The 26,407-nt window shown below is 41.1% G+C and overlaps 1 protein-coding gene across 1 annotated transcript; it reads right to left on the reverse strand.

Annotated features, from left to right (window-relative positions):
• Nucleotides 1-696: 696 nt before the first annotated feature.
• Nucleotides 697-26,407, reverse strand: LOC309675927 (UDP-N-acetylglucosamine transferase subunit ALG13-like; the record flags this gene model as incomplete). The annotated part of the gene is made up of 24 exons (XM_082488355.1): nt 697-962; nt 2,311-2,494; nt 3,317-3,357; nt 9,282-9,404; nt 9,817-9,988; nt 10,347-10,409; nt 11,069-11,124; nt 11,257-11,292; nt 11,761-11,893; nt 14,039-14,195; nt 14,414-14,527; nt 14,690-14,927; nt 15,645-15,772; nt 16,552-16,652; nt 17,596-17,660; nt 18,858-18,966; nt 19,687-19,762; nt 20,665-20,845; nt 21,212-21,293; nt 23,069-23,141; nt 24,058-24,104; nt 24,853-24,903; nt 25,859-25,942; nt 26,267-26,407. 24 exons carry the CDS (start codon nt 26,405-26,407, stop codon nt 697-699), a joined length of 2,721 nt encoding a protein of 906 aa, XP_082344481.1.

Here is a 26,407-nt window from a genome sequence, read left to right on the forward strand (position 1 = left end):
GTTCAATGCTTTTATTATGTGCTATCAGTGCAAACTAAACACCAAGACTACCACCATTTGTGCAACAGCTTTCACAAAACAAATCTTACAAACATACAGCAATATACAACAGATGAAAACAGCATTCTTACCCTTTCCAGAGACATGAAATCTAAGGGGAATGAGATTAGACAGGAGAAATACAGCTATTACAAATATGTGACCACTAGTGGCAAAGTAGTTTTGTTTTGCGAAATCTGAGAAAGCCAGCCTAGTTCAAATATTTTCATCCTCTATAGACCCTGTGCCCAGTTTTCATCTGTACTTGTAACAGCAGCTTATTTCAGTGCCCAAGTAAGAACCACGTGTCTAAGTGTTCTAGTGCAATCCCTCACAGAGGTACATGATGCAAAATTCCTTTTGTGATAGCATATGTTTTTACACATACTTTATGTAGTCAAATTCAAGCTTTGTGTTCCCCGCACTGTAGTTTGTGTATACTCTTTTCCTATGCTTTCCTACATAATTGACTAAAACAACATCTTGTCAACTATCACTAGCATAAACCTAAAGAGAAACAGGAAATTGGATTGCAGTTTAACCAACTGACCCAGCCCACTAAGATGGGATAGCATTGACAAACCAATATTAACGTATAGTTGACAAACAAGAAAGAAGAGAAACCAAGGGCAAGCAGGGAGCTTACAGCTCCCAGATTCACATTCCTTGAGCCACGTCATGAGGTGCAGGGTTAGGTGAGGCAATATAGCTGACTTGGTGCAGTGGTCCAGAACTTACAGCATTAGCAATTTGTGGAGAATTTCCATATGGTGGATTTACTGGATGCCAGGTACTAACATAGCGATAAGCAGGTACTAAAGAATCAAACCCAGGAAGAGACTGCTGGCTGAAGGGGTCCGACATGACTGGGTAATATACTGGCCCGTAGGACAGGGGTGGAGGCTCTGCATTTTGAAAGTTACCTTAAAAAAACAGAACAAAATACACACACTTACCATATTTTACTGTACCTACGGCCTTTTTATGCAGACATTCACTACTGTGAACACAGCATTATTTTGGAGGCCAAAAAGGGAAAATCCATTTAGACAAAAATTTTATGCCCAGGTATGTCCCTCCTAACAGAAGGGTCAAAATCATTTTGGGTCTTAAGTTAGACTAGAGGACAACTTGCTCATATTCTCGCTAAACCCTGTGCAAGAATTGCTTAGCAGCTTTCTGCTTTGGAGTGGCAGTTTTTTCAACAGGAACTCAGGGAAAGAGTTAATATGAGTGTTGAGACACTGGAAGAGGTTGCCCAGACACGTTCTGGATGCCGTATCTCTCGAGGTGTTCAAGGCCAGGCTGGATGGAGCTTTGAGAAACCTGGTCTAGCAGAAGGTGTGTCTGCCCATGGCAGGGGCATTGGATGATCTTTAAGGTCCCTTCCAAACCAAACCATTCCATGAATCTACTCTGTGCTATTCTTCCCCTATTTGATCTCTGACCACATGACACTAATCTATGGAAAAAGAAGCACTCTACCTGACCAGGCTGAAGCATTATCAGAGCAATAAACTTCTATGCCTCTGAACAACAGTTTTGTTATGATGCGATCCTTTCCAGCACTGACCATTTGCCATGTTCCATAGATTTTAATGAGCTAGGCATCTGACCTTTTTGACATCTTTTTCCTAATTTAATACAATCCTCCTATTTACTGCCAAGTTTATCTACAAGCTTGTTACGAAGCTGCTAGGTGAAACTAAGTTTTGCTGTAAGTTTTACACACAGTAAGAGATGCAGCTAGCAGTAATAGCTATTCAAGAAATAACAGCTCAGCATGCTGAGCCTAAAACCAAGGTTTGCAACACCTTCCTTTTAAAAATTCCTGTGGAGTTGAAGTACCGAAGCTCAGGTGCTTGCCAAAGCTCAACTGTTTCCTTTAAATACAGACATGTTGTTTTGATACCATGACTATGTGCGTATCAGTAGGCAAAGAGATTCCTTCACAGTTTGAGAAAAAGTTCTCTGAAGTTAAAGCTAGCATCCCTAGTACAGGCCTAGAACCAATTACTTCTTCCTTTTTTTGGCTTTAGAAAACCCTTGACACATTGGACACATGGCAGAGGAACTTGTGAGAACCCCTTACAAGGCTTAGTTTATGTCCTCTCAACCTCACACTTTCTACAGGATAGCAAAGCTGCAGGCAAGCAGCTCCTATGGAGCAGTCATGCTCTGAAAACCTGTTCCCGCACTTCTCGTCAGTTGTTTATCTGGTCTTATACTCAAATACTAACCGTTTATCTGGTCTTATACTCAAATACTAACCGTTTGCAGGTGCTTCCAAGGGAACCTGGTGGACTTCAGTTCGCCCAGCATCAGTGTAGAGCTGAGGTACTGACTGATCTAGGACAGGAGCTGGCTCAGCATATGCTGGATAAACTTCCACAGGTGATGGTGGCAGCACTGGCTGTACATACATCATGGAAGGCCAATAGCTCTGATGACAATACTTTGAAAAAAGGAAAAAGTACAGGGTCATGCGTATAACCACATACTCTCCATCCCTCCTCCAAACCCCTACTAGTTTCTGATCTAAAGGTCGAAGTAGTGCATTTTTTCCTCCCTAGCCCTTTAAAATACTACCCAGGCCTAGAACCCAATACAGCCTACCAGAAAATATATTGCAATACCTGCAGCAATAGCCACCTCAGCTCCTCATTGCTGTTGTGTCGGAAATCTTTATGGAGAAAGAAGATTCCCACCTATCGACTTTCTCATATTCAAAGTGATTTTTCCTATTTCTGCAGTTGAAGAAGCTCACATTACTTCTTTTACTTCCCTGAGTGGCAGCACTGACACTGGTGGTGCAGAGACAATCTTCAGCAGAGCAAGAGCTCTCAGAACACATAGAAATGGTGCTAACCAGTCTGAACACATCTGTACAAGTCCTAGAAGACTCAAAACCACACATCTCTAAATGGTCTTTGAGGTTTTGTCTAAGTACACAAATTTTCTTAAGAATGGCTCAGGTTCCTCCCCTTATCTTCACAGAAAGAACAATATTTACCCACTATCCTTCGCAAAAACAAAAAGAAAAAACGCACCACAATCCAAAGTGAAAGAACGAGACATATATACTATTGTGCTTCACATTTTGAGTTAGAACTTCACTTCCTGAGCTATACTTTAATCTCCATCAAGCAAGCCTATACCTATTAATAGTCAAGTCTGCACAATGCACACTTGGAAGTCTTAAATACGTCAGTACATTTGCCAAGAAAACCAGCAGTTTTTACAGGCAATTTACTACACTCATTTTAAAAGCACTTACTTGCAATCCCAGATTAAAATAATACCGCAAGACCTTTGTATCTGAAATTAAAGGACATGACATTAAAGGGCAGAAGAGTATAAACTGAGAAGCAAAAGACATTTACACACATCAAGAGCATTTTAAGTTCCTCATGAGTAAGAGAATTTTAGCACTACTTTTTCTTTAAATTTCAGAGAGTAAAGAATATACCTTGAATATAAGTAATTGTTAAAACTAGTTTATCTCTTCAAATTAATGCAGTTCAATATTTGTGCAACAGTAAAGCATTTGTCTGACAAAAATATCTAACTTAAATGATTACATTAGCTTTAGTTTTGGTTTACTAATCTTGATTACTCCAGTGACAACTGTCAGTGTTGTTAAAAGTCTCCACTGTCTAAGCAACAAGGACTTGAGCAGTCTGGCTTCCTATAAAGGCTGGATTTTTAGAGAAATAAGTATTTTATCAAATAAAAATTAAATTGACCACTACAAGCACTACAAGCCCTAAATTAAGTTTTATGCACAGTAAGTGACACAGCCAGCAAAAACGGCTACTCAAAAGATAACAGCTTTTGTGGTTTAAGCCCATATGGCAACTAGGACATGCAGCCATTCACTCCCTCCCCCCTATCAGGATAGGGGGAAGAAGGAGAAAAAGGTTAAAAAAAACCCCAAACCCAAACCCCTAAACACGTGGGTTGAGATAAATATAGTTTAGAAGAGTAATGGAAAAGAAAATATGGATAATGGTAAAAGAACATTAAAAAAAAAAAAAAAAGAAAGAAGTGATGCAATACAATTGCTCTCACCACCCGATGCCTGATTGCCCATCCCATCCCAAGCAGCAATTGTGGATTCCTGCCCACCGGTCAACCCCCATTTATATACTGAGCATAGCATCTATGATATGGAACATTCCTTTGGGCAGCTTGTCCTGTCTGTGCTCCCTCTCAGCTTCTATGGGAAGCTGAAAAAGCCCTTGACTTAATAAAAGCATTACTTAGCAACAACTAATAGAACATGTGTTATCAACATTATTCTCATACTAAATCCAAAACACAGCAGCCACCAGGAAGAAAATGAACTCTATCCCAGCTGAAATCGCAACAGCTTAGCATGATGAGCCTAAAAACCAAGGTTTGCAACACCTTCCATTTAAAAATTCCCGCAAAGTTGAAGTACCAATACTCAGTGCTTGCCAAAGTTCAACTGTTTCCTTTACTTTAAATACAGACATGCTGTTTTTATACCATGGCTATGTGCTTATCAGTAAGTAAAGAGATTCCTTCACAGTTTGAGAAAAAGTTCTCCCAAGTTAAAGTTAGTGTACCTAGTACAGGCCTAGAACCAATTACCAAATTTGATTACGAGCCCTAAATTAAGTTGACCACTCCCTCCCTCCCTCCCTCCAGAAATGAGAAGGGCTTTGGAAGCACACAGGCAGGCAGGAGCAGCCTTCTCATACACCAGTGACAACTCACCTCCAGTGTACACACACTATATACACCCTCTACATACATTTTGCAAATACCCAGACTGGGCTGGCGTGTGAGACCACGGGCCAACTCCATAGACACACCAGCTTCACGCTGCTCCGACTCTGCCACCATCTACACCTTCAGAGCTTTGTTGAGCAATGACCACAGAGACGTGTCAAGGGGACGACATACGCGGCAATCCAAAGACCTGCTGACCTAGTTCCTAGAGGAACTTTGAAGCCCCTCTCCAAGAACAACAGGATTTTGAACTTGGAAATGCATATCCAACTGCCCCAAAACCAGCAAAGCAGTTTTCAACATTTAAAGTTGACCATTAAAAGGAAAAAAAAAAAAAAAAAAAGAGTGGATTTTTTAATCCTATCGATGCAGTTCTGGAACTGTACCCGAGGAAAATTCTTGATTTCTCAGGTTCAAATACAGATTTGTTTTAAAGGAAGAGCAAATCAACCTATTCCACACCAGTAGGTTCAGACGTGCGTGCACACACAGAGACTTTGCTTCAGTACTGCTGGGAGCTGAAAGGGACAGCAGGAAGACAACTCAAAAGGAGTGAGCCACTACAGCATTCATCTTAGCAACCCCTCCGGAGTTACCATACCTACCACCTTCTTGCCACTTACCCACTACCCCCTATACCAGGACCTTGGCTCCACATCGCTTCCCTGTCCACCCATCTACCACACGTGCACACCTTCCCAGCCCTGCTCTTCTATGGAACTGCGTGTTGTATTTGGCTGCAGATAGGCACAGCGTCAGAAACGCACACCCCAGTCCCAAAATGCACAAGGATTTGTTCCTCTGTTGCTCTTGCCAATTCTCAACTCTTCTACTGTTCAGCATATTTCATCAGGGCAACAAACCACACAGCTATTCTAAGAAGCACACACAGATCCTTCCTTACATCCAACAGCTGTGAGCTTACTCCAGAAAGCGCTGGTGACTTGGCTGTGACATTGGCCGCAGTCAGTAAAATATTAAAAATAACCCAAAGGCTCACATAAATGCCAACTTCTCAGTATCTAGCTGAAACTGCATCTACATTTGGAACACGTGTTTTGGTTGTTTTTTTCTTTTTTTTTAAATATCTGATTTTGTTCCTCAATTGTTTATGCAAATCTATGCAAAACAAGCTCAGAGCTGAATGAAACAGCTGCTTCGTAGCAGCGATAACAGTACAAAGGAAGAGCTGGGAGACTGAAGTGACAAACCGATACTGGAAATACTGACGTCTGTGGAATGCTGGAACAGAAGCCAGTACAGTAGGAGACCAGTTTTTGTTTATGTTCCTCTTTTAGATCTCTCAAAATCAAGTCAATCCTCAGTAAAACACGACACCCTTATGAAGCAACAGCTAAGCCAAAAAAAGTTAACCACCCCGACATGAAAACATACCGACCATGCTGACTACTGATAAAAATGTCATCTTACGACGCATCGGGACAAAAATCATGGTAAAATTTTTACTGTGCTGATGGGAAGCTCGGCTCAATCCTGAACACCACTGCAGTCTCCAGAACGCAGGAACATCAACAACTCCTTCAAACACAAGGCAGCCGGCAAGGGTAGCACACCTAAGGTCACCACCATGTTAACAAACGTGCTTCACAAGCCCTAAGCTCCACGAGAAGGAGATCCAAGAGACTCCAAAAATTGGAACTAAAGCAGATGTACCAAAGGAATACTAAGGCACATGGCAGGTTTTTCCCCCCAAGTCCAGGACTTCACTCTGTTGACAAGTCACACTCCCAGGCTACACCAGCCCAAACACCAGCCCTCCAAGTATCTTTTGCAAAGCGCACAGAACACTAGGTCAAATACACCCACGTACTTTACCCTGCACTACTCCAAAGCTTCTAGACTTCTTAAGTCTAAGGCCATATAGGTTCTACTACAGCAGCGTCACAGCATAAACATTACATGCAATTCCTTATTCACTACCAATCTTGAGATCCTTAAAAAATTTTCTGGAGTCTATGCCAGGGAAGAAATGGGCAACATAATGTGGAGTAACTCAGCTGAAGAGCTACAGGCTCTGAAGAGGTTATTAATCCACATCCACTCCAGATTCTTGTCAGTACACTTAACACCCAATTCTCCCAAGTGCAGAAATCCTCAGTTTAAGGGCATGCAACTAAAGTTGAAAAGCATTAACTCCAATGTGCATAATATCATCTGGAGTGATACTACTGCAGCAATAAAGTAGAAAACAAAATAGTCAAGATTAACAAAACCAGGAATTGAGAGCACCTGCTAGAGAGCAGAGTTAGTGCACAGCACATTAGCAGTACCTGTGAAAGCAGCAGGCCTTTGAGCAGCCATGCCACAGTGTTTTGAAACCTGTCTTTTTCCAGATCAACTTCTGACAAGACAAGCATGGTACATGGTAAACACAGCTGAAAGAACCCATAGCATTGCAGCCCAAAGTTGTTTCGCAACCTACCAGGTGTAGCTACCCGAACCATACATATCAAGAGTAACTCTTTATCATATCTGAAATTAGCCCTCTACAATTAGTACATTGAGGAGGAATGTCCCACACAGGGACAACATCGCTACTTTAGATGGAAATATGCTGAATCAAGCATGAAAACAATCTGCATTACTAAAATAGTTTATGCTCCATCTTCAAGCAATAGATTTTGGAACAGAAGCCAAAAGCTTTACATTCTGATGCAATAAAAGCTACAAGTGCCAGACACCTGAAATACATTCAGTTACAAGGATGGTGGGGTTTGGGTTTTTTTTTTTGTTTTTTGGTTTTTTTTTCCTGTTTTGGTTGGTTTTGGTGGGGTTTTTTTTTGGGGGGTAGGGTGGGGAGGAAATCAAGTCAGACAGTTACAGTGAAACTACACTTTTCAAGACAGTGCAAAAAGGAATACTTGGATTTCAAAGACCCTACCCACATGCAGCCAGTTCTTTCCCTCACTCACCCCTAAATGAAAAGCTATGCTCTCCACCACAGAGAACATGGGAGATTCAGGAACTCGAAATAAAGACAGCGAGTCTGATAAAATCATGTCATCTGCTGTATCTATAGATGGCTATTAGAATAAGCTAGCTATGATGCACAGACTTTCAACATAGCCAGTGCATGGGTGGATATTTAAAAAGCCTGTATAAATCATACAATCATTATGGCTGAAATAGACCTTTAAGATCATCAAGTCCAACTGTGATCTAAACTCTACTGGGCCCACTTTTAAACCATGTCCCTGAGCACCATATCTAGATGGCTTTTAAATACATCCAAGAATGGTGATTCAACCACTTGCCTGGGCAGCCAGTTCCGGTCTTTCATAACCCTTTCAGTGTAGAAGTTTTTCCTAATGTCTAACTTCAAGCAATGTGCAGAGATACACCCACTACTTGAACAACAAGAACATGTACAGCCAGCCAGTTTTGCACTGCTGCTCTTCAGTGTAAGCTACAGCTACTCTGCTCAAAACTACACACAACCAGCAATCCTGATCAGCATCACAGAACAGGTTTATCTGCCTATCGAGATGTGTGCTGTGACGCAATGGTGGCATGCTTGGGCCTCACAGCATCCCCCTCCTAGAGAAAAACAAGTTGCACAGCGTAACAGCAAGCAGAACTGTTATTCCTGTAGTGGAGAGGCAATTAGCTTGCGATGAGCACAGCAGACAGCTCAATCTTTTGGTTATTAAACAAAGGCCTGTGAATTACAGGCTCTGTTTATGCCTTGTGAGCCATAAACATGGCAGAACAGAGGGATAAATTAATAACAACAAAAAAGTCAAATATGGATATGCCTGTTGCTCTGCTTACCAAGCTTGGCTGTCTGACGCAACCTTACATGGTATGCCAGTATTCTTAAATTGTAAGAGCAAGTTGACTAAAGATTACCACTTTCAAAATGAAGTCCATGTCCAGCTGATAAAGCTGAAAGCTGCTTCTGAGCTGTTCTGCTGGTAGGTATTATGTTGGTCTTTGCACGCTTGTTGCTTAACAGCTGAAAATGTACTTTAAACACTGTCATTATTAATGACAGTATACAAAAAGGCTATGCACCCAAGGAACAAGATGACCCTATGTTTTATCCCTGTTTTATGATACCGTAGAATGACATCTTGGAGCCATACAGGAAAACACCACAATAATCCACTGAACTGTGCAACAGCACAACTTTATAAATACACAGATTTTTTTTTTCTTTTTTAATCAGTTATCAAAAAAATGTTTACTCCACCAAGAAGCAGTATAATATAGGCCAAGCAAATTTCTTTAGGATGCTGTCTAAAGCTACGGTAATCACATATTTGAGTCAGGTATGAACTCACTATTCAGAATTAGGAATTAAAACATTTTTAGCATAAGCATCCATATTATTTCTCACTCCCTGCAAGCTGCAAAGATCCATTTTTTCTCACTACAGGTATGCTGTTAAGTTTCCATGGAGAACACAAGTCAGAAGCATGCCAAAGAGCAGCAGTAGTAAAAGCACAAAATACTGTCATTACCTCGAGGTAGATCACTGCCACTGGGATCACAAGAGTAAGGTGGAAGAACAGCACCAGCTTCTCCCACCTCACTGACTGGAGGAAGAGGAGCTGAATAAACTGGGAATGGCACTGAAGAAACTGCTACAATTAGAAGGAAAAAAAAGTCAAGTCAAATTTGCAATGGCATGTCAAACGAACAAGACATTGTTACACAATTAAGCTTGCACTTCTTTGTCATCTCAGTGCCCCTAAATACAAGCTTTAAAAAAGTTCTCTTTAGAAATCACTTTAAAAGAAGTCCAGAAGAAATTTAAAAACCAGATGGGAAGGTTCCACTCTCACAAGCCTTAACCGTATGTCTATTGGCAAGCTTCATATTCCAGTTAAGAATAAAGGTCTTTTTCAATCATTTCTCCATACTAGAAGGCAGGCCAGACTTTCCTTACATAACTGTCTGTCCTAGAGCAACAGGGAACAGAATGATCACTTTATGTGATTTAAATGAAGAGTCACTTCAAAATCCAAGTCCACAGGCGTCGTATGTACACTCTACCTGGCCTCCCTATAGAAAGGGGAGATACTATGACTGGCTGAACTGCTGTTTGTGGGGGAACTGCTGTTGTGACACTGGCTGGAGTGGAGGCAGCAGAATTTGAGGAGAAGCCTGTAGCTGGAGCAGCATAAACACCTGTTGAGGTTGAGATTGCTGCAGAGTTCACCAACACCTGGAAAAGAGTCAGAGTATTAAGTAAACTGCCTCTACAACTGGCTTTGACGAAGATTATGGAAACACCACATAGTTCAAAAATTTTCACTTCACATAAATGCATTTTGGAAGTCCCAGTTTTAAAAGGCCGCTAACTATCCCCGTTCTCTAAAACTTGGCTTGAAAATACCAGTTTAGAGTTGCAGACACCTGCAAGGCATCTTCTCACCCTTCTGTTTTGCTTATATTTACATAGAATTATATTCTTTGCTACAAGATGCTCTAAGAGGCAGGGAGAAGGACCCCACAAATAGACACTAACCAAGCGGAGCAGTCACCTCTCCACAGGGCTACCACAGTACAGTACTAGATACTACCTTCTGGGGATAGCTGTAGGAAGCCACTCCATCCTGAGGTGACACAGAGACTGGCCCTTCTTCCTGAAGGGATTCCAAAGCAAAGCATGGTCCATTTAAGAGGCAAAGAAGTCACAAGGCACACACACCCTTAAGTTTTTTTATTCATTTATGGACTATACACAGACACACAGAGGATTTTTCGTAACATGAGTGAAAGCAGTTTTATTCTGACACACACAAGGATGGCTTTCACACCCATTGTACACCAGTAAGTGACTCCAGATTAAGTTTCAGATTAAAAAAAAAAAAAAACAACAAAAAAACACACACAAAATTCCAAAGTCAATTCTATCAGAGGTGAGAGATCTCCAGCCCCACAGTGGAGGAATGAGACTAACTGGAGTAGGACTCAAACAGTAGCATGATAAAAGCAAGTGCTGTCTGGAGCAGAAAAAGAAGAAAAGTAAACAGCACTCAAATACATGCTTTCTCCTTGTGGAGGGGAAGGTGAAAAGTCAATAACATTTCTAGTACAATTCAGACTGTACTTGCAGACTCAGATAAAAACCTCACCATTTAGGGGGGGAAAGGAGGGAGAATATGTAAATGAAACCATCATTACTTTCTTCCAAAAAGGTCTCTGACCTACTATGTTAAGCCTGCATCTAAGGACAGTTTCTATGAAGAATGCCACACGCTTCAAGGATTCCTAATCTGAACAGACAGTGACTAAAGCTTACCAAGTTTGCTGTAGGTTCTGCTGAACTAAATACTGTTGCAGTTTCACAATCAGGGTCTGGAGGGCATAGGCAAAATTAATTGAAAAAAGCAGCGTTAAGTCTAATCCTTCAGAAACTTCTAAAAAGGTCATAATGAGCGCACTACATTCACCAAGTGTTCTATCAGTAAAGACTAAAGTTTTAGTTACCTGGAGGTGCATAGATATATTCTTCATGAAATTTCCCTACAAGGGAGAGAACAGGAAGCTCTGACTCAGGGGAAAAAAAAATAAAACAAAAAACAAACTTAAAGCTGAAGTGACCACAATTACATTTCAGTGCATCCATTAATGAGCTACTTTCAGTATCATCTTATTTTGTGCAGAAAAGGCGGCAAAAAGCTCAAGACATACTCATTTTGTTATTCCCCCAAGTTTCAAGGTTGCCATTACCAAATTTACACCATGCATTTTTAAGCAGCAACTTGGCTTGCTACAGACCTATGCAATCACAAGGGTAATGGCATAGGAAGCTTAAAGACAAGTGACACATTTCTATCGGACAATGAAGAAAAATTAATGTGCTCACACACATGTTCAAAGCTCACAATAAGCAGACATTTAGGAGATCTAAGGAACCTACTTTGACACTCAAAAGCACACCAAAAATCTTCCAAACCTGTCTTTTCACCTACTAATTCTTTGAGAACTCACCATTTTCACTTGTTTCTTCTTCCTCCTCTGAGGAATTCAGGGTTTGCTTGTTAGGTGGAACAGAGTTTGGACCTCTCCTTGCTACCCAAAACCCTGCTGGACCATGGACAACGGGAGCAGGGCTACCCTGGCTCTAAAAAGCAAAGTCAGAAGCATCCATTTAGGAAGAGATTAAAGCATTTACATGCTCTATAAACACACACACAGTAGAAACGGGCTGGCAGACCAAGCTTGTTGCAACAAAACTTACTAGAATTATAATTTCTGTGTCTGTTCCTAGGCACTTTGATTGCAGCAAAACACTTGCCGGCACATTTCTTGCCTTTACCTTTTGTTCTGCCTAGCATACTTAAGGTAATTTATTGTTGAAGACCTACCCCCGTCCTCTGCAATACAGTCAAGATGCTCCCTCCCAGAACTTAGCCAGCTTCATCTCCAGTTCCAACAAAACTCAAAAGGCGGGAGCAGAGCTCAGACAACAGCCAAGACTGCTACTCCCAACATAGACTCCTGTGTTCCTCATCCTGGAGCATTCCCACCACTTCAACAGCACATCTCTTCATCCCAATACTCTATCTATCATGGAAAAAGGGGATCTTTAGTCACAATCAGTGAAACTCATGGGTGGCTGCTGCCATAGACACCACTGTCTCTACTAACTTGACCCACGCATGCAAGCCTGACCCTGTCAGAGTGCAGCACCCATCAAGGTTTCCAGCAGGAGTCCTTTAACACGTCACACCCCCTTTGCCTTTGCATTGATGTCAGTCCTTAGCTGCACCACAATTTAAAATAGAGTTCTCTGCAGCAGGGATCTAGGACTGAGATGCTCGAGTAAAGGAAGTTGATTCCCTCTTTTGTGATGGCTAAGGTGACACTCAAAATTCTCCTCAGAAGACATGGTGACTATGAGATCGATAAAGTGCTCAGAGAGGCTTGTAAGACTTCCAAGGTTGAAGCAGAGGTGGCAAGTCAGAAGATTCTCCCACCAGGCCTCCAGTAGGATGGCAGTTTTCTGCGAGATGCATCTTTCCCCAGGAAGTGTTATATGCCTTTACTAAACAAGACAAGGAAGAGACAGAGAAAAGGCTTTGGCATTGACAACAACAAAGGCACTGAACGAACATGAAAGACTATTCAATAGGAGCTGCAGGTATATAGTCTGGCAGTGGGGAGGAAAAACTAGTAGGCTGTATCGATTTTGCGTCAGAAGAAAAAACCTGCAGGGTAATCTGTCCTTATTCCTTGACACTCTTGGAGGAAAATCAGAGCAAAGATTACACATCTAGCACAGGAGGACAAATTTAGGAATGACTGCTGCTGAAACAGCCCTCAGCAGATACGTTTAAGTGAGAGAGAGTGTAAGTCTAACATCTCTTAAGTTCACTGCTTCAACACAGTAAAAAGAAAGTCAAACCTACCAGGGTTCTGGTGGTTCGGGTTGTTTTTTTGTTTGTTTGTTTGTTTTTTTGTTTGGTTTTTTTTGTTTGTTTTTTGTTTTGTTTTTTTTTTTTTTAACCAAACAATTAAAAGAACAAACAAACAAGATCTGCGTTCCTATTCAGATACCTAACTATCGATTGGGTTTTTCTGTAGCATACTCAGCTTTCCACTGGGCTTTGGCTACACATAAAAGATTTATTTTAAAGCATAAAGAATACACTGTGCCACTTCATCTGAGACCCAACAGAAAGACTGTTTCAAGACAAGCCTAGATTTGGAGTTTTCTCCTGTTTCTCTAGCAGAAGAAACTGTTTCAGGAACAATGTGCTAGCCCAAAACATCACAACTGTAAACTCATAGGAACCACCCAGGCTATTGCTAGACAGTTTCTGAATCTAGTTACACAAACGATAAATTACAGTGTGGCAAACAAGTGAAAAGCTTTCTCCCACAATATTTACAGCTACACAGACATCCACAGAGGGATGAGTTTTTTTGCAGTTTGAAAACACAACAACAATAGGAAGGAGAAACATCACCCTACTTTTATGAAAATCTACCAGAGAGAAAACAAGTGCTGCTGGCGAGGGGAGGGAGAAAGAAGGGGAACATTTAGAAAAACTGAGGTTTTAAGCAGGTTTCACACGACGTAGACTCATTTCAGCCTTCCCTTCTCAAAAACACATGCATTGCTAAAGCTTATTCCAAGACAAAAAAAAAAAAAACAAGACAAAACAAGACTGCTGCATATTTGGGCAAAATCGTGCTGCCCGTTTGTACAGCTTCCCCCAACCGCCTTTGACAGGTTTTAACATACCCCTTCTTCATAACTTACTGGTAAGGTAGGAAAAGCAGCGTCATCCTCTCCTTCAATTTCATAGAAAGTTATAGTCTCTTCTGGTCCTTGAGGCTCCTCTCCATTCCCTGGTACAAACCCATACTGACATTCCTTATTTACACACTGCAACTGACGGCGGCTACGGCTGTATGAGCTTTAAAAACAAGAAAGGAGGTTAAGAATCACTACTATCTCGAGTTTCACCTCGGTTTTGTTACTCTGTTTTAACTCTGTTCTGTTTGGAGAGGCACAATAAACCCACTGCTTCATACTGTGCCACTAACAGCCAACTCGGCCCTCCACGTACCTCTCCCACCATCCTCCCCAACTCTCTCAGAGCAACAGTTTGTAAAGAGGTTTATAGTCACTTACCAGGACCTGCAGGAGAAATTGTCATAGCTCTGATAGCATCTCTTTCCTGGACTGGGGTAGAATGCTATTTGAGGGCCAACCATGTTGTGCCTGTTTATAAATCGGGCAGATCCCCTAAGTTTAAACGGTAAAAGGTGCAATTACCAGGAAGTGCTTCTCAGATGGAACTCATTTGTAGTTTTACCTATTACATAGCAAACTCTCTCCTAACTAATCTGCAGCAAGAATGAATAGAAAACAAGTGGTGATCTCAGACAAGTTTTCAAGGCTTCGTACCTTGGCATCCCAAATCCACGGTTATGTCTCTGAGAAGGATTCTGAGGATGATAGTGTTCGTACGGTGCTATGTTTCCACCACCCTGTGAGCAGTGAACTGGAAGAGAGCGTCCCGGAGGAACACTGTGCTGTAGTCGGGGTGGAAGAACTGGCTGACCCCTGCTATAAGCCACAGTCATAAAGACTTCCTTTCCACGAACTTTCTTAAGCATTCGCTTCCGTGTTTTCATATCCATTTCTGCAGTTTCAGTTGAGGACAGAAAAGACAGATTTATACCTTAAGCAGCTGACTTCAGAGCTATGTTCTCTTTATCAGCTCAGAAGAGTCAATATTTGGACACACAGAAAAGAAGCAGCCAATGGCCTATCCCAGGAAAAGTACATTTTAAGTATGCAAGCTTCATACCTGTATTTTGAAGGCTCAAGTGGGCACTCTAAATTATGAGCAGAATACAGTCATCTCACATGTGAATACCTTTCCAACTTCGGCTGATCAAACCAGTACTCTCAGTGTCAAAATCTCTTTACGAAGGCTGCATTTATTTATTAAAAAAATATATTCTCCAAATTAAACAAGTATGATTCATATTTAATTAGCTGGGGAAGCCCTAGTCTGTCCATGCATCTCTGCTAAAGCCAAATCAGACAAGCCTTTTGGTTTACAGACCCAGTCTTTACACACAGTTCCCAAGTGCCAACATTATTCTTGGTAATTTTGAGCAATACTAACATTGCTATGTATTTTCAATGGATTTGCTCTTTTGCAAAGGCAAATTAATTCCTCTGTCTGAAGGATCACTTTACATAAAACCCCTGCAGTGACCAAGTTTTATATCACAGGCTGAATTAAATCACTTCCAACATCCGAAGACTGCTACTGTTAAAACTGTTATGAGTGTCTCCCCCCTCCCCTCCACCCCAAGGGAAGGAATGCTTGTGGAAACCTTGTACAAACCTATTCCTGAGAAGTATCCACCTGTTATTTTCTGATAGGTTCCTCCTTTTCGGCTGGGAACCATATTCCAAGCGAGGACAGGCGCCACTTGTGTCACTGGTTTTAAGTTTGCCAAAGGAACTGTATGCCTACACAAAGAACACTAATGTTAGGAGCGCCACTAGGATACATTGCGCATAACTGCACAACAATATAAGCTGAAGCAACACTAAGACAGAATAAAACAGAAAACCTCACAAAATTAACAGTACAGGGAGCTTGTGGGGGAAAAAAAAAAAAAAAAAGTTTTTTCTCTAACATGTAACTATTACTTGGTTATTAAAAAAGGCTAGCTAGGATTTAGTTTTGACACTATTGATTTCCTGGGTCAAGTCTTTCTTCCCTGCAGTTGTATGCCTTCAGTGGCACACCTGAAAGCATCTGACAACACAAAATTTTTGCAGTATGTCATCAAGCTGAATTCTAGGTTTGCAGAAGGGTGAATGCTTTGAACAGCAAGGTGGAGAAAGTGATGAGAAAGTGATTAAACTCACCAGAAATGCCAATTAATTAATTGTTTGGATACAACATGAAAACTCCAGAGAAACCAACAGCAGAGGGTAATTCGCTTTCCGTGAATTAAACCCAAACTGCAAAGACCACTTTCACATTCAAGAGAAGAACGAGCAGCAAGATTTCACAGAAAGTATTACAATAATGATTTTGGTCACTAGAAATCCAAGAGAAAAAATTTCTTGCAACATTCTATTTGAAGAGTGATAGCCATCAACAAAGCAAAGCCTCACTTTATATGTAAAAGCCTAGGTTTTCTTTTCAAAGTACCTGAACAATTCTATTTTAAGCATCTGTGAATATACAAACTCAACCAGAAAGAGTTCAAACATGAAGTCATCACCAGACTGCTTACTTTTCTGCCAGCTCCTCAACGAATACAGTCAACGTGTTGCCATCCTGTCCGACTTCCTGGATATGAGCATTGTAATATTTACCTCCAGGCTCCAGACGCACCTGGAGAGAGAAGAAGGGAAGCCCTAAAAAAAAAATCCAAACCATAGCAGGGGATTCAGAATACTGTCTACAAACCACTAATATCAAAGGCTGCTCCTAGCTGATCGTATGTTACCGAGCTGGCCCAGGAGTCTCAAATACTTCTTCAAAATAGCAGGCAAGATCAAGAGCACTGTACTAACTTCAGGAAGGAGGAAAAAAAAAAAACCCAAACAAAACCAAAAAAAAAAAACCCCAGTCTTCTGAGCAACTGAGAGGTAAGAAGATACCTGCTTTCTCAGTTATTTTTATACACTGTGCCAAGCCGATAAGTACCAACGAAGACCACTATTTAAGAACTTGAGGAGAACAGAAGATAAAACAGGAAATTGGAAAGGAAAGCTCTGCTCAGCTAGAAAAAAAGTCACAGAGTGAATCATCAGCACTACCTCAAACAGTGATAAAAAATATGCCCTCACTACATACAACATTGGAATACAAAGAAAGCTGACCTCCCTTTCAGTATCTCCCAGCCAGATCATGCTACTCCTCCCTTTTTAGCTGTTCCCTTTCTATTTTATAAAAATATTTGCCACATTACTGTTAAGAAGCGGAAGACTGTCCAGACTTGTTGGTGACCTCCAGTGAAAATCTAACAGACAATTCTCTCAAATGCACACCCTGTGCATTTTGAGCTCTTGGTCTGGAACTCCCACACTCACAGAATGTGTATCACTGGTTCGCGATGAATTTCCAAGCAGCTTTTCCTGCACGCAACCCAATGTTTAAAGGTAGATTTTAAAAAGAAGTGAAATTAAAAAGAAAGTCAGATTAATAGCTACAAGGAAGAGAACGAGAAAAGCATTTGAAAATTCTATGAAGTCAAATGATTTTATGGCTTACCATACTCCATTTAAAGTGGTTTTAATAGTTTATCATAACTGAGTCTTCTTTGAGTACTAACCTGACATTTGTCTCCTAAATAGTACTGTCTCCCAGCAAACACCATGTAGTCAGTTTTTCGAAGCTCTAAAAATAAATGAATAAATAAATAAAAACGAAAAAGCCTTTGAACTACTGTTCTTTCTTCATGTATCCTACAAGTACTTCATGACAGCACTGAACTAGAAATTATAGGCTGATTGAGTTCAATATTTCCTATGCATATCTGAACATTCCCGAAGTAACGGTGAAGTAACTGTAGATGTTCTTATAACAGACCATAACTAGGCTAAGTCACAGGAGATCAATAATATCCAGACAACACAGCAAGTATCACTACTACTGCAATACTACAATGTTTTTTTGTGACAGCACCGAGTTAATCCTGCACTTAATACCAGGATTGGTATTAAAAATGTTGGAGATGTCTTGTCTTGCCAGAGTACTAGTAGCACCTGGCAAAAACAAGATGTCATCCTGGAAAAACTAACATTGCCTAAAGTCTCCTTGCTGCTATATTTCAGTAGGTTTTTCTCCATTCCTTGCCTGGATTCTCTGTAAGTCAGTACTCTACATAGGTAATTAGTTACTATACCCTGTTCCAAGAATTTTAATGACCCTTATTATTGCTTATACAGTTACAAAATGCTGGAATTCTTCAGTATGCAAAGTACTTCAGGTCAGACATCAAACAACGCTGCAAAACTTATTTTTCTTGGTAAGTCCTCGCTTTACAGATCAGCCATAGTGCATGCCAAAAAGTAGCAACCTATCCCAAGCCACGAAAACAATGAAACATCTACAGAACGTTCAAGCCCAGGAGAACTGGGAAGGCAAGAGAAATCTCATCTCATTTGACAGATCTCAATGCTAAATTTGACATCTTCATTAATATAACTCTGAAGGCAAAATCATGTTTTAAAAAGCAAGAAGTCCTTGCACACATGCTGCAACAAAAAAACTCTCAAATTTGAATGATTTCCAGTACAACAGAATGGCAACACAGAGTTCTGTACTCTGCGTCGTTGTATTTCCCATACTACAGTCAATAAGTAGCAGAGGTCAGATTTATAGCAACCTTGTCACCATTATACAGTGTCAGAAGCAGTGCATTTCATACTTTGAAATGAAGCCAAGAAACCAGTTACTAGCAAGATGATTTACTACCTACAACTGTCTGCTGGGTTAACCAGTACCCTTCACATTTCAGCTGTGAAGAAACAGGCGACAGCCTACTACAGAAAGTTGGGGTGGTTTGTTTGTTTTTTTCCCCTTTTTAGATACCTTTTCTGCTGTCCAGCCAAACATCAAACTCCACATTTCGATAGATCTCAGGGTCCAGTGCCTTTAGCACTTTATAAGGAACAGGCATCTTTGATGGATTTTCTGGAGGCTAAAACCAGAGTTGATATAGAGCATTAACAAGTGCATTTAAGGTGTTCAGCATAGTCTCCATCCTGCCATGATCTGTGGACCACTAAGATGTACACACACTATTTTCCAAAGTTTCCACTTCCATTATATTTGCCTAAAACCTAAAGCTCAAGAATATGAAAACACATGTAGGCATTCAGAAGCTGAGCAAACAGACTTTGGAATGGTTAGAAACAGGTTCAAGAGTAACATTTGGCATGTTCTTTACTCAAAAAGAACCAAAGAAAGCTAACCAGACTAATAAAGCCACGGCTTCAAAAGTTGGTGGGAATTTCAGTTATTATATCTGAAAACAGGTTTCTCTAGAGTTTCTAAAACTGTTCCAAAGTGATTTATACTGCATTTAAAACAAAGGTGAAGTGATTTACACCATTTCTGGGGAAAAACAAAACAAAACAGTAGATCAGGAAAGATCTGCTAAGCTCCATCACTGCAGGGGAGTGTGGGGTGGTTGGGGAGCAAAATTATCTAAAGAAGAGAATCTCAGAAGGGAAAAAGGCTTACCCAATTTAACAGAAACTCAAGGGCAAAACCAAAAGACAAACAGATAGAAGAAATAAGCCACCCATTTTTCAAAAAGTCATTTTTTAAAATTGGGACAGAGGGTTTAGCCCTAACAAGGGTAACATCATACAACAACAAAAAAACACCATAAGGAATTCTTCCCTAACTGACAAACCTTTTCTTCTTCAACGCTTTGTTTGAACTTATCTTCCTGTGGACTTTCAGTATCATTGCCTTCCCAGTCGTCCATTCTAAGTAATTGAAAATAAGATTACAAAAGATACAATGCATAACTTCTAGCCAGGACTAAAATCAACCAACCGTTCGTACAGTCTCAAAAAGCACCATGGTGCCATCAAGTGGTAGATTTTGCTTTAAACTCTAGCCATGGCTGCGATGCAGTAAGACAACCCTTTTGCTAGTTTCAAGAACGTGACCTTTACTTGTTCCAACACCCACCCCTAACAAGGGCTACTGCTTGCATTAGGAAAGGATGAAGATGATGCCACTCACTGATTAAACTCTCGCACTGTCAAGTACAAGACACTCTGTTCTAAGTCCTATCAAACCAATGTCATCTGCAAGGATCCAGTAACCATCAGAGGCATCCCTCAAGCCTGTCTAGTGACTTGAACAATGCAGGATATGAGGGTTTCTATAGGTACAGTCTGTATGTTCCCCTCATGCCCAGTGATCCAACAGACTTAGATAATGCCACCGTTTAACTCTCTATTTAGGATACGATTCCGTTAAAAAAGGACAAACAAGAAAATAAATCAGAGCTCATTTTCTCAGTACACTATTGCCTCTGCAGAGCTTTAGAGGCTTACAAGAATAAGTTTCTCACAAGAAAAAAATATTCTGATGACATAAGGAACAATTTTATTTACAAATAAGCTGTCATTTTACAGAGTAACACACAATTATAACATAGCCAGCAGCAGAGGATGTTAAATTATGTGACACTTCCCACCTCCGAGGAAAGCACGCTCTCTTCCACAATATACTTCAGCTTTGCGTTTGTGTCACAAGATGGGAAAAACAATACCCCATTCAAAGAAACTTGGAAAAGTTGCTTTTTGCAAGGTTTTTAATTTTTTTTTTTTTTTTTTTTTTGCTTCCCTTTTACCACATCCCCTTCCCAAAATACTACCTCTTTTCTGAAAGATTTCTGGATACTTTTTCACGAAGACAATCAAAGTTTGCATCCTCAATCCCTGAAGAGCCACTGTTTCTGTTCTTCTTGGATCCACTTCGAAACACCTCAACTGCAGACCTTAATTCTTCCTCATCCATGCCAAACACATCTTTGTACAGGATCTCATATAATACAGCTGAACAAATCAACACAAAGCTCAAGCCAAATTAAGATAATACCAGATCCATAAGAACTGCTGCAATTTTCAAGGTAAGCATATCTTCAGATGTTATCTACTGTTACAAGGCACTAGTTATATTAAATTCAATTAAGGAGAGGATCATAAAGTAATTCTGGTGGGAAGAAGAGACTTCTGGAAGTCATTTAGTCCAACATCCCACCTAACAGATAGAATAACGAGTATATGTATATATTAATATTAATATACAATAAACAAGCTTTCATCTCTCTCCACCCCACCCCTGAAAACCAAAACAAATACTGCCTATAAACCTATGAAAACACATAATACTCTTCCATAGAAAAACGATTTCAAGTTTACCCTGGCAAATAGCAGCGTCTTCCTGGAATTGTTTTGTATACACAGAGTCATAATGGCCGTTGCTGGAACCACACAGTAAAATCTAGGGAAAAATAAAAAAGGCTTTAAGGTGGGAACGATGTAAAACCTAACTCTATTGATAACCTAGCTCAAGACTACGTTATTCTTTCATTCTATAGGTGACACCAACTCACCAAGATGACAATAAATATTCTCAATATAAACACAAAAAAAGCTGTAAAGTCAGCTTAAAACTGAACCCTAGGTGAAGCCACTAAATAAGTTCGTCTATTATACAAAGAAAAACTATCCATTTGTACATCATGTTGTATTTAACATGAAATAAGAGTTTGTTTCCAGCTTAGCTCTGAAACCACCAATTGCTCAAGAGATACAATAAATACAAGCCATTAAATGCAGTACTCCTGAGATACACTGCCCAGGTATCAAAGGCACATATCACCCTTCCCTACCTGAGGGACTGGAAGAGCACCTACTTCCCTAGCCCTATTAAAAGCCTTGCTTTTAAACAAGCAATATTATGCTGCCTTTTGAAGACGCATGCTTTCTGCAACATATGCACTGATACACCAAGTAAACATATACCACCAAACCCCACGTTGGCACATGACCACAGCCAACTGCAACTGGCAGAGGCCCTTAGGCAGTTGTCAGCACATTGCCAGCAAGGATGCTTCCCAGTGAACCAGCAGGAGCTGGGATGCCAGGGCTCTTAATTCAGCGTGCACTATGTCTTCTGCCAACACAAGCTCTCATCTCATGGTGAGAATGAGAACACCAGAAAGAGCTGCTGCCTGTACATGCAGTCTAATGACAGACAGCTGCCAACACTTAATGAGAGCTCAGGTGGTAAAGCCTTCCAGGACAAACACACATTTGACCATACTGCTTGATTTTTAAAGTTAGCTCATTTTGGAATTAGATTAAGCTACACAGGAAACTACACAGAAAAAAAAAGAGCGTGTGTAAATAAAGACAGTAATACTAATGAAGAAAGAAGAATAGCTTCAGCAGCACAGATTTCAGAGCAGACTAGCCACTTCGGCAAATATCATAGCCCATACTGAAATCCATACCGCAGAAACTTGACTGGCATCATGCCTGAGCTAGCCACATAATTGCGTAGGCACATCTACATGACTGCAGAACAAACAAGAGGGGTCAGATGGGAGATAATACAGAGTATTTCTCCCTCATGTTCCTTCTTTTTGCCCCTAGTGGTAATTCTTGCATAGACACGCTGTTCTATTAGCTCCCATTCTTAACTGGGCTCAATTTGTATGTCACAGAAGTGAATTAGTTGGTTACATTAATTCATTCCCATTAACCTCCCCTTTTCAGGAACAAGAACTGCAGACCTCATCCAACTTCAGGAAGAGTAGTACTGAAGGTGGGGGAGAATACCTTCTCTTTGCCAACAGATAAATATATCTTGTTCTGTTCTTCAACTCAACCCACGTATTTCATTCTACCCCATCAGTTCAAATTCTCACTAGGAAGTGTTTTTACCCAAAGAGATTTCAGAAACATGAAAGAATATTCTGGAATTGTGATGTTACCTTTTCCTACCAGAATTAAACTTCTTTCCAATAATGAGCTGGAATAACAAAAAAGACTGGCAGGGGAACAGCACACAATCCATCCCTCAGACAGGAAACAAAGCTTGAGTTAACTGATGTGTAAATACTGTGCTTTTTCCATGAGCTGAAGTCAGCTTTGGGGTTTTGTTCAGGTATGGAAGAGCACTGGAGTTACAAGAGCTCAATTCCAGTGGTTGGTTTCTACAACTAAGCAGGACTGGAGGTAACTTGGATTCAGGGGTGCCTCGCTTCTCACCTTGTCTTCAAAGCCATTGTCTGTAGCATAAGCGGGTGGCTTTCCAGGGTACCGATACAGAATAAAGTCTCGCCTAGGTAAGCAGAGGAAAAACAAGACTTTGAAAGAGCACACTCTCTGTAGAGCCATGTTATGAAGAAGTTTACAGGGAGCTGCTTAGAGAATCCACTGTTGGTTTATAGAAAAATCAAGTAGAATACTTTTCCTGATAAATGAACGCTACCATACAGCAATAGCTTGATGAGCAAACACCACTCATCTTGCCGGAGGGGAGGAGGGGGGGGGAGGAATTATCTGGGAAAGACCATTTTATTTAGTCACAGATTAGGTCAAGTACTTAGGATTATGGCAGGCTGCTCAGACACTGAGATAATTAAGTTCAAGTGATTTAGTCACTCTGCAAAAGGACTAGAGCATCAGTACAGGGAACTAGTAACTCTTGCAAAACTTCACTTTGTTCCTTTAGTATTGGAACAGAATGAACCTGGAAAGGGACAGTTCTTCCTTCTATGAGTGGAGAGCCAGACTGCTTGTTACGGGACAGCAGCATTGCTAGCAAACCAGCAGCACCTGTGCAGGTTTACGCTACCTTTGAAATAAACATCAGGGTTTATGCACCAAGTAGGGCAAGTATGCATCACTACTGGAGCTTTCAAGAACACCTACATGAGTTTTAGTCATGCTAGTAACTACCACCCAGTGTTTCCACTACACTTGTTTTTTTCCTCATTTTCCATCCTTCAGCCACTAGAAGGAAACACTTGACTTTGGAGTTTAACATTAGCAAAAAGATAACAAATAAACATTGCTGGAAACTGACCCTCCCATTAATGCACACTATGAGAACAGGGGCTGTGATGGCACCCGTTCACATTAGTTTAAGTAAGTTTGTTAGGGTAGCATTTCTCACCATAATAAAAGGTTTTAGGACCAGAACCCAAACACCATCAAGTCCAAAACAAAGTGAAACTTAAGAAAGAGACACTTACTTGTACATCACTGATAAAGCACTCATTTCCAGCTGGCCAGCACTCTCCTATGCAAGATTATGAGTTTACATGAAATAGCAGAGCCTTCTTCAACACAGAGAACTCTATTCTAGCCCTCTGTAATATTAAAATACCTAACCAAACTCAAGTTTGTTAAAACCAACAATCAATGTATTGAGAGTTGAGATGTTAGGATTTCCCGGGGAAGGCGAGTCTGCAACATGGGATGGTCATGATTACCAAACTGAGTAAGAGCGAGCAGTGTTCTGGCACTGACTCTTAAGCACATCACTCAAGGTACATTTTTTTTAAATTAGAAATAATACATTTGTTTCAGAGACTGCTGCATTCACCACACTTACTGGTTCAAGTCTAAAGAAATAAAAGTTTGAACTCTAGTATTCAAACCTGGTGGTAAAAGCAGCAGCAAGGGAATTGCAAAGCCTGATAAACATTTGATGTGAGGTACACTCCACGTATTTCACTTTTTCCTTCTTAGAGAAGAACTGCAATTATGAGTAAGGCCCACAAGAGGCCTCAGCTTCACTGTACAGTCTGCATAGACTGCTCCTTTACACCAACATAAATTCCCCACTAAAACTGAAACTGTTTATACATGTGAATATTCAGTACAAACCCAGAGTATTCCCTATGCAAATGAGACCCCAGGATCTGGGTCTAGCTAAAAAAAACCCAAACTACCCCAACTACCAGATTTTAAACTATCACCTAATTACTCTCCTGTTCTAGCCTCTTCAAGTTTTAACCTCTTGACAAGTATTAGATCAGTCTTACCTTTGGATCTCCTAGTCGTTCAAGGTATTTCTCAAATGATCCTTCCACGTACTTTCAACAAAGCAAAGAAGAAAACAACTATAAAAACTTAGCCAGTTGGAAAGCAACGTTAAACCTAAACACTATGCCATACATTACTAGCTGTTGAGTGGGAGCAAGGAGGGGAGGGGCTGGGGGCATAGACACCAAACTTGGGGTTAGTCTGCCAATTCCTACCATTTTTGGGTTGTGAAGGGCTGTGGTCTGACTGGGGGTATAACTTCAGTTGTTCCCTGCCTTAGGGCATGGGAATGATTTGGGGTACCAATGTAGAAATACCAAGAAATCCTAAAAAAATGTTAAGAGCGTGAGTCTGAGTAATATTCAGTGACTCTCCTCCCTCCTAGATGAGATTAAGCACTTAACTATGATTACGGGGGGGGGGGGGGGGGAACACACATTAAAAAAAACCCCAAACATAAAAAAAAAAAACCAAAACATTCCAATGCCACATAAACCACACACAAAACCACCCGTACCAACTGCCACACATACCCACAGCCACACAAACCACCACAGGCAAAACCAACCCACCCACCAAAAAGCCACCCCAAAACCCATGACTTTATGCGATTAAACGCGCTCTGCAGTTTTCCACCATCTTTTGATATTCGTTTCTTACTCCAAAACCGTACAGATTTTCTACTACTAAATTGGTAGTAGAATTGGTTGCTCCACAGCGAATATACTACACAAGTGACTGTCACCTTACTGGGGTATCAGTAACTTGCTCTCAGGAACTTCAGAAATATAAAGACAAATAAAACTGGTGTGATTGTAACTCGAAGAAGGTAAGCAAGCACTCACCCTGACATTTCTCCCCTCTTACGTGCATCCAGCCTGGCACAGCATAACATGTTTGCAGTGCGTGTGTTTATGTGGGCACATTTATGGCTAAACCACTCACCCCCTCCCATGTTACTTCCTCACCACGGGTGCAAAACTGCCCAACACAGACATTACTTACAGACTCAAACTTATGCTGCTGTTGCCTCATGAACAAGACACAAGCTTTCCTAACTTCCACATGATGAATTTGAGATGAAAACAGCTGGGGAGAAAAAAAAAAAAGTTATGAAAGAGCAAAATTGCAGAGTTTAACTTATGCTTCACATTATGGGTATTTAAAGATTAATACCACCACAAAACACTTCACAAAACAGGGAGACACTGCAGAGGGCCGCAGACACCTGGGGTCAGAAGCTGAGGAGACCCCAAGCGACGCAGGAGCCCGCACCCGTCCCCACACGCCTTCCCGCCCGCGAGACCTCGCTGTGGGCTCTCCAGGAGCACCCCATACCCACCCCCGGCCGCGAGGGCCTGAGGCGCCCCGGCTCCCTCGGAGACCGTTACCGGGACCGCCCCCGCCACCCACCTGCTCCGAGACGGCTCGGAAGAGACAGGAGGCGTCCTTAGCCGTCATCTTACGGTACAGCCCCAGGCTGCCCAGGTACTCGTCCATGGCCACCTCGCTGAAGGACTTCTGCCCGAAGTACTTCTTCCAGCCCTTCTGCAT

This window comes from Vanellus vanellus (assembly GCF_965231255.1).
Source record: "Vanellus vanellus genome assembly, chromosome: 10".
In the NCBI taxonomy this organism is placed as follows: Eukaryota; Metazoa; Chordata; class Aves; order Charadriiformes; family Charadriidae; genus Vanellus; species Vanellus vanellus.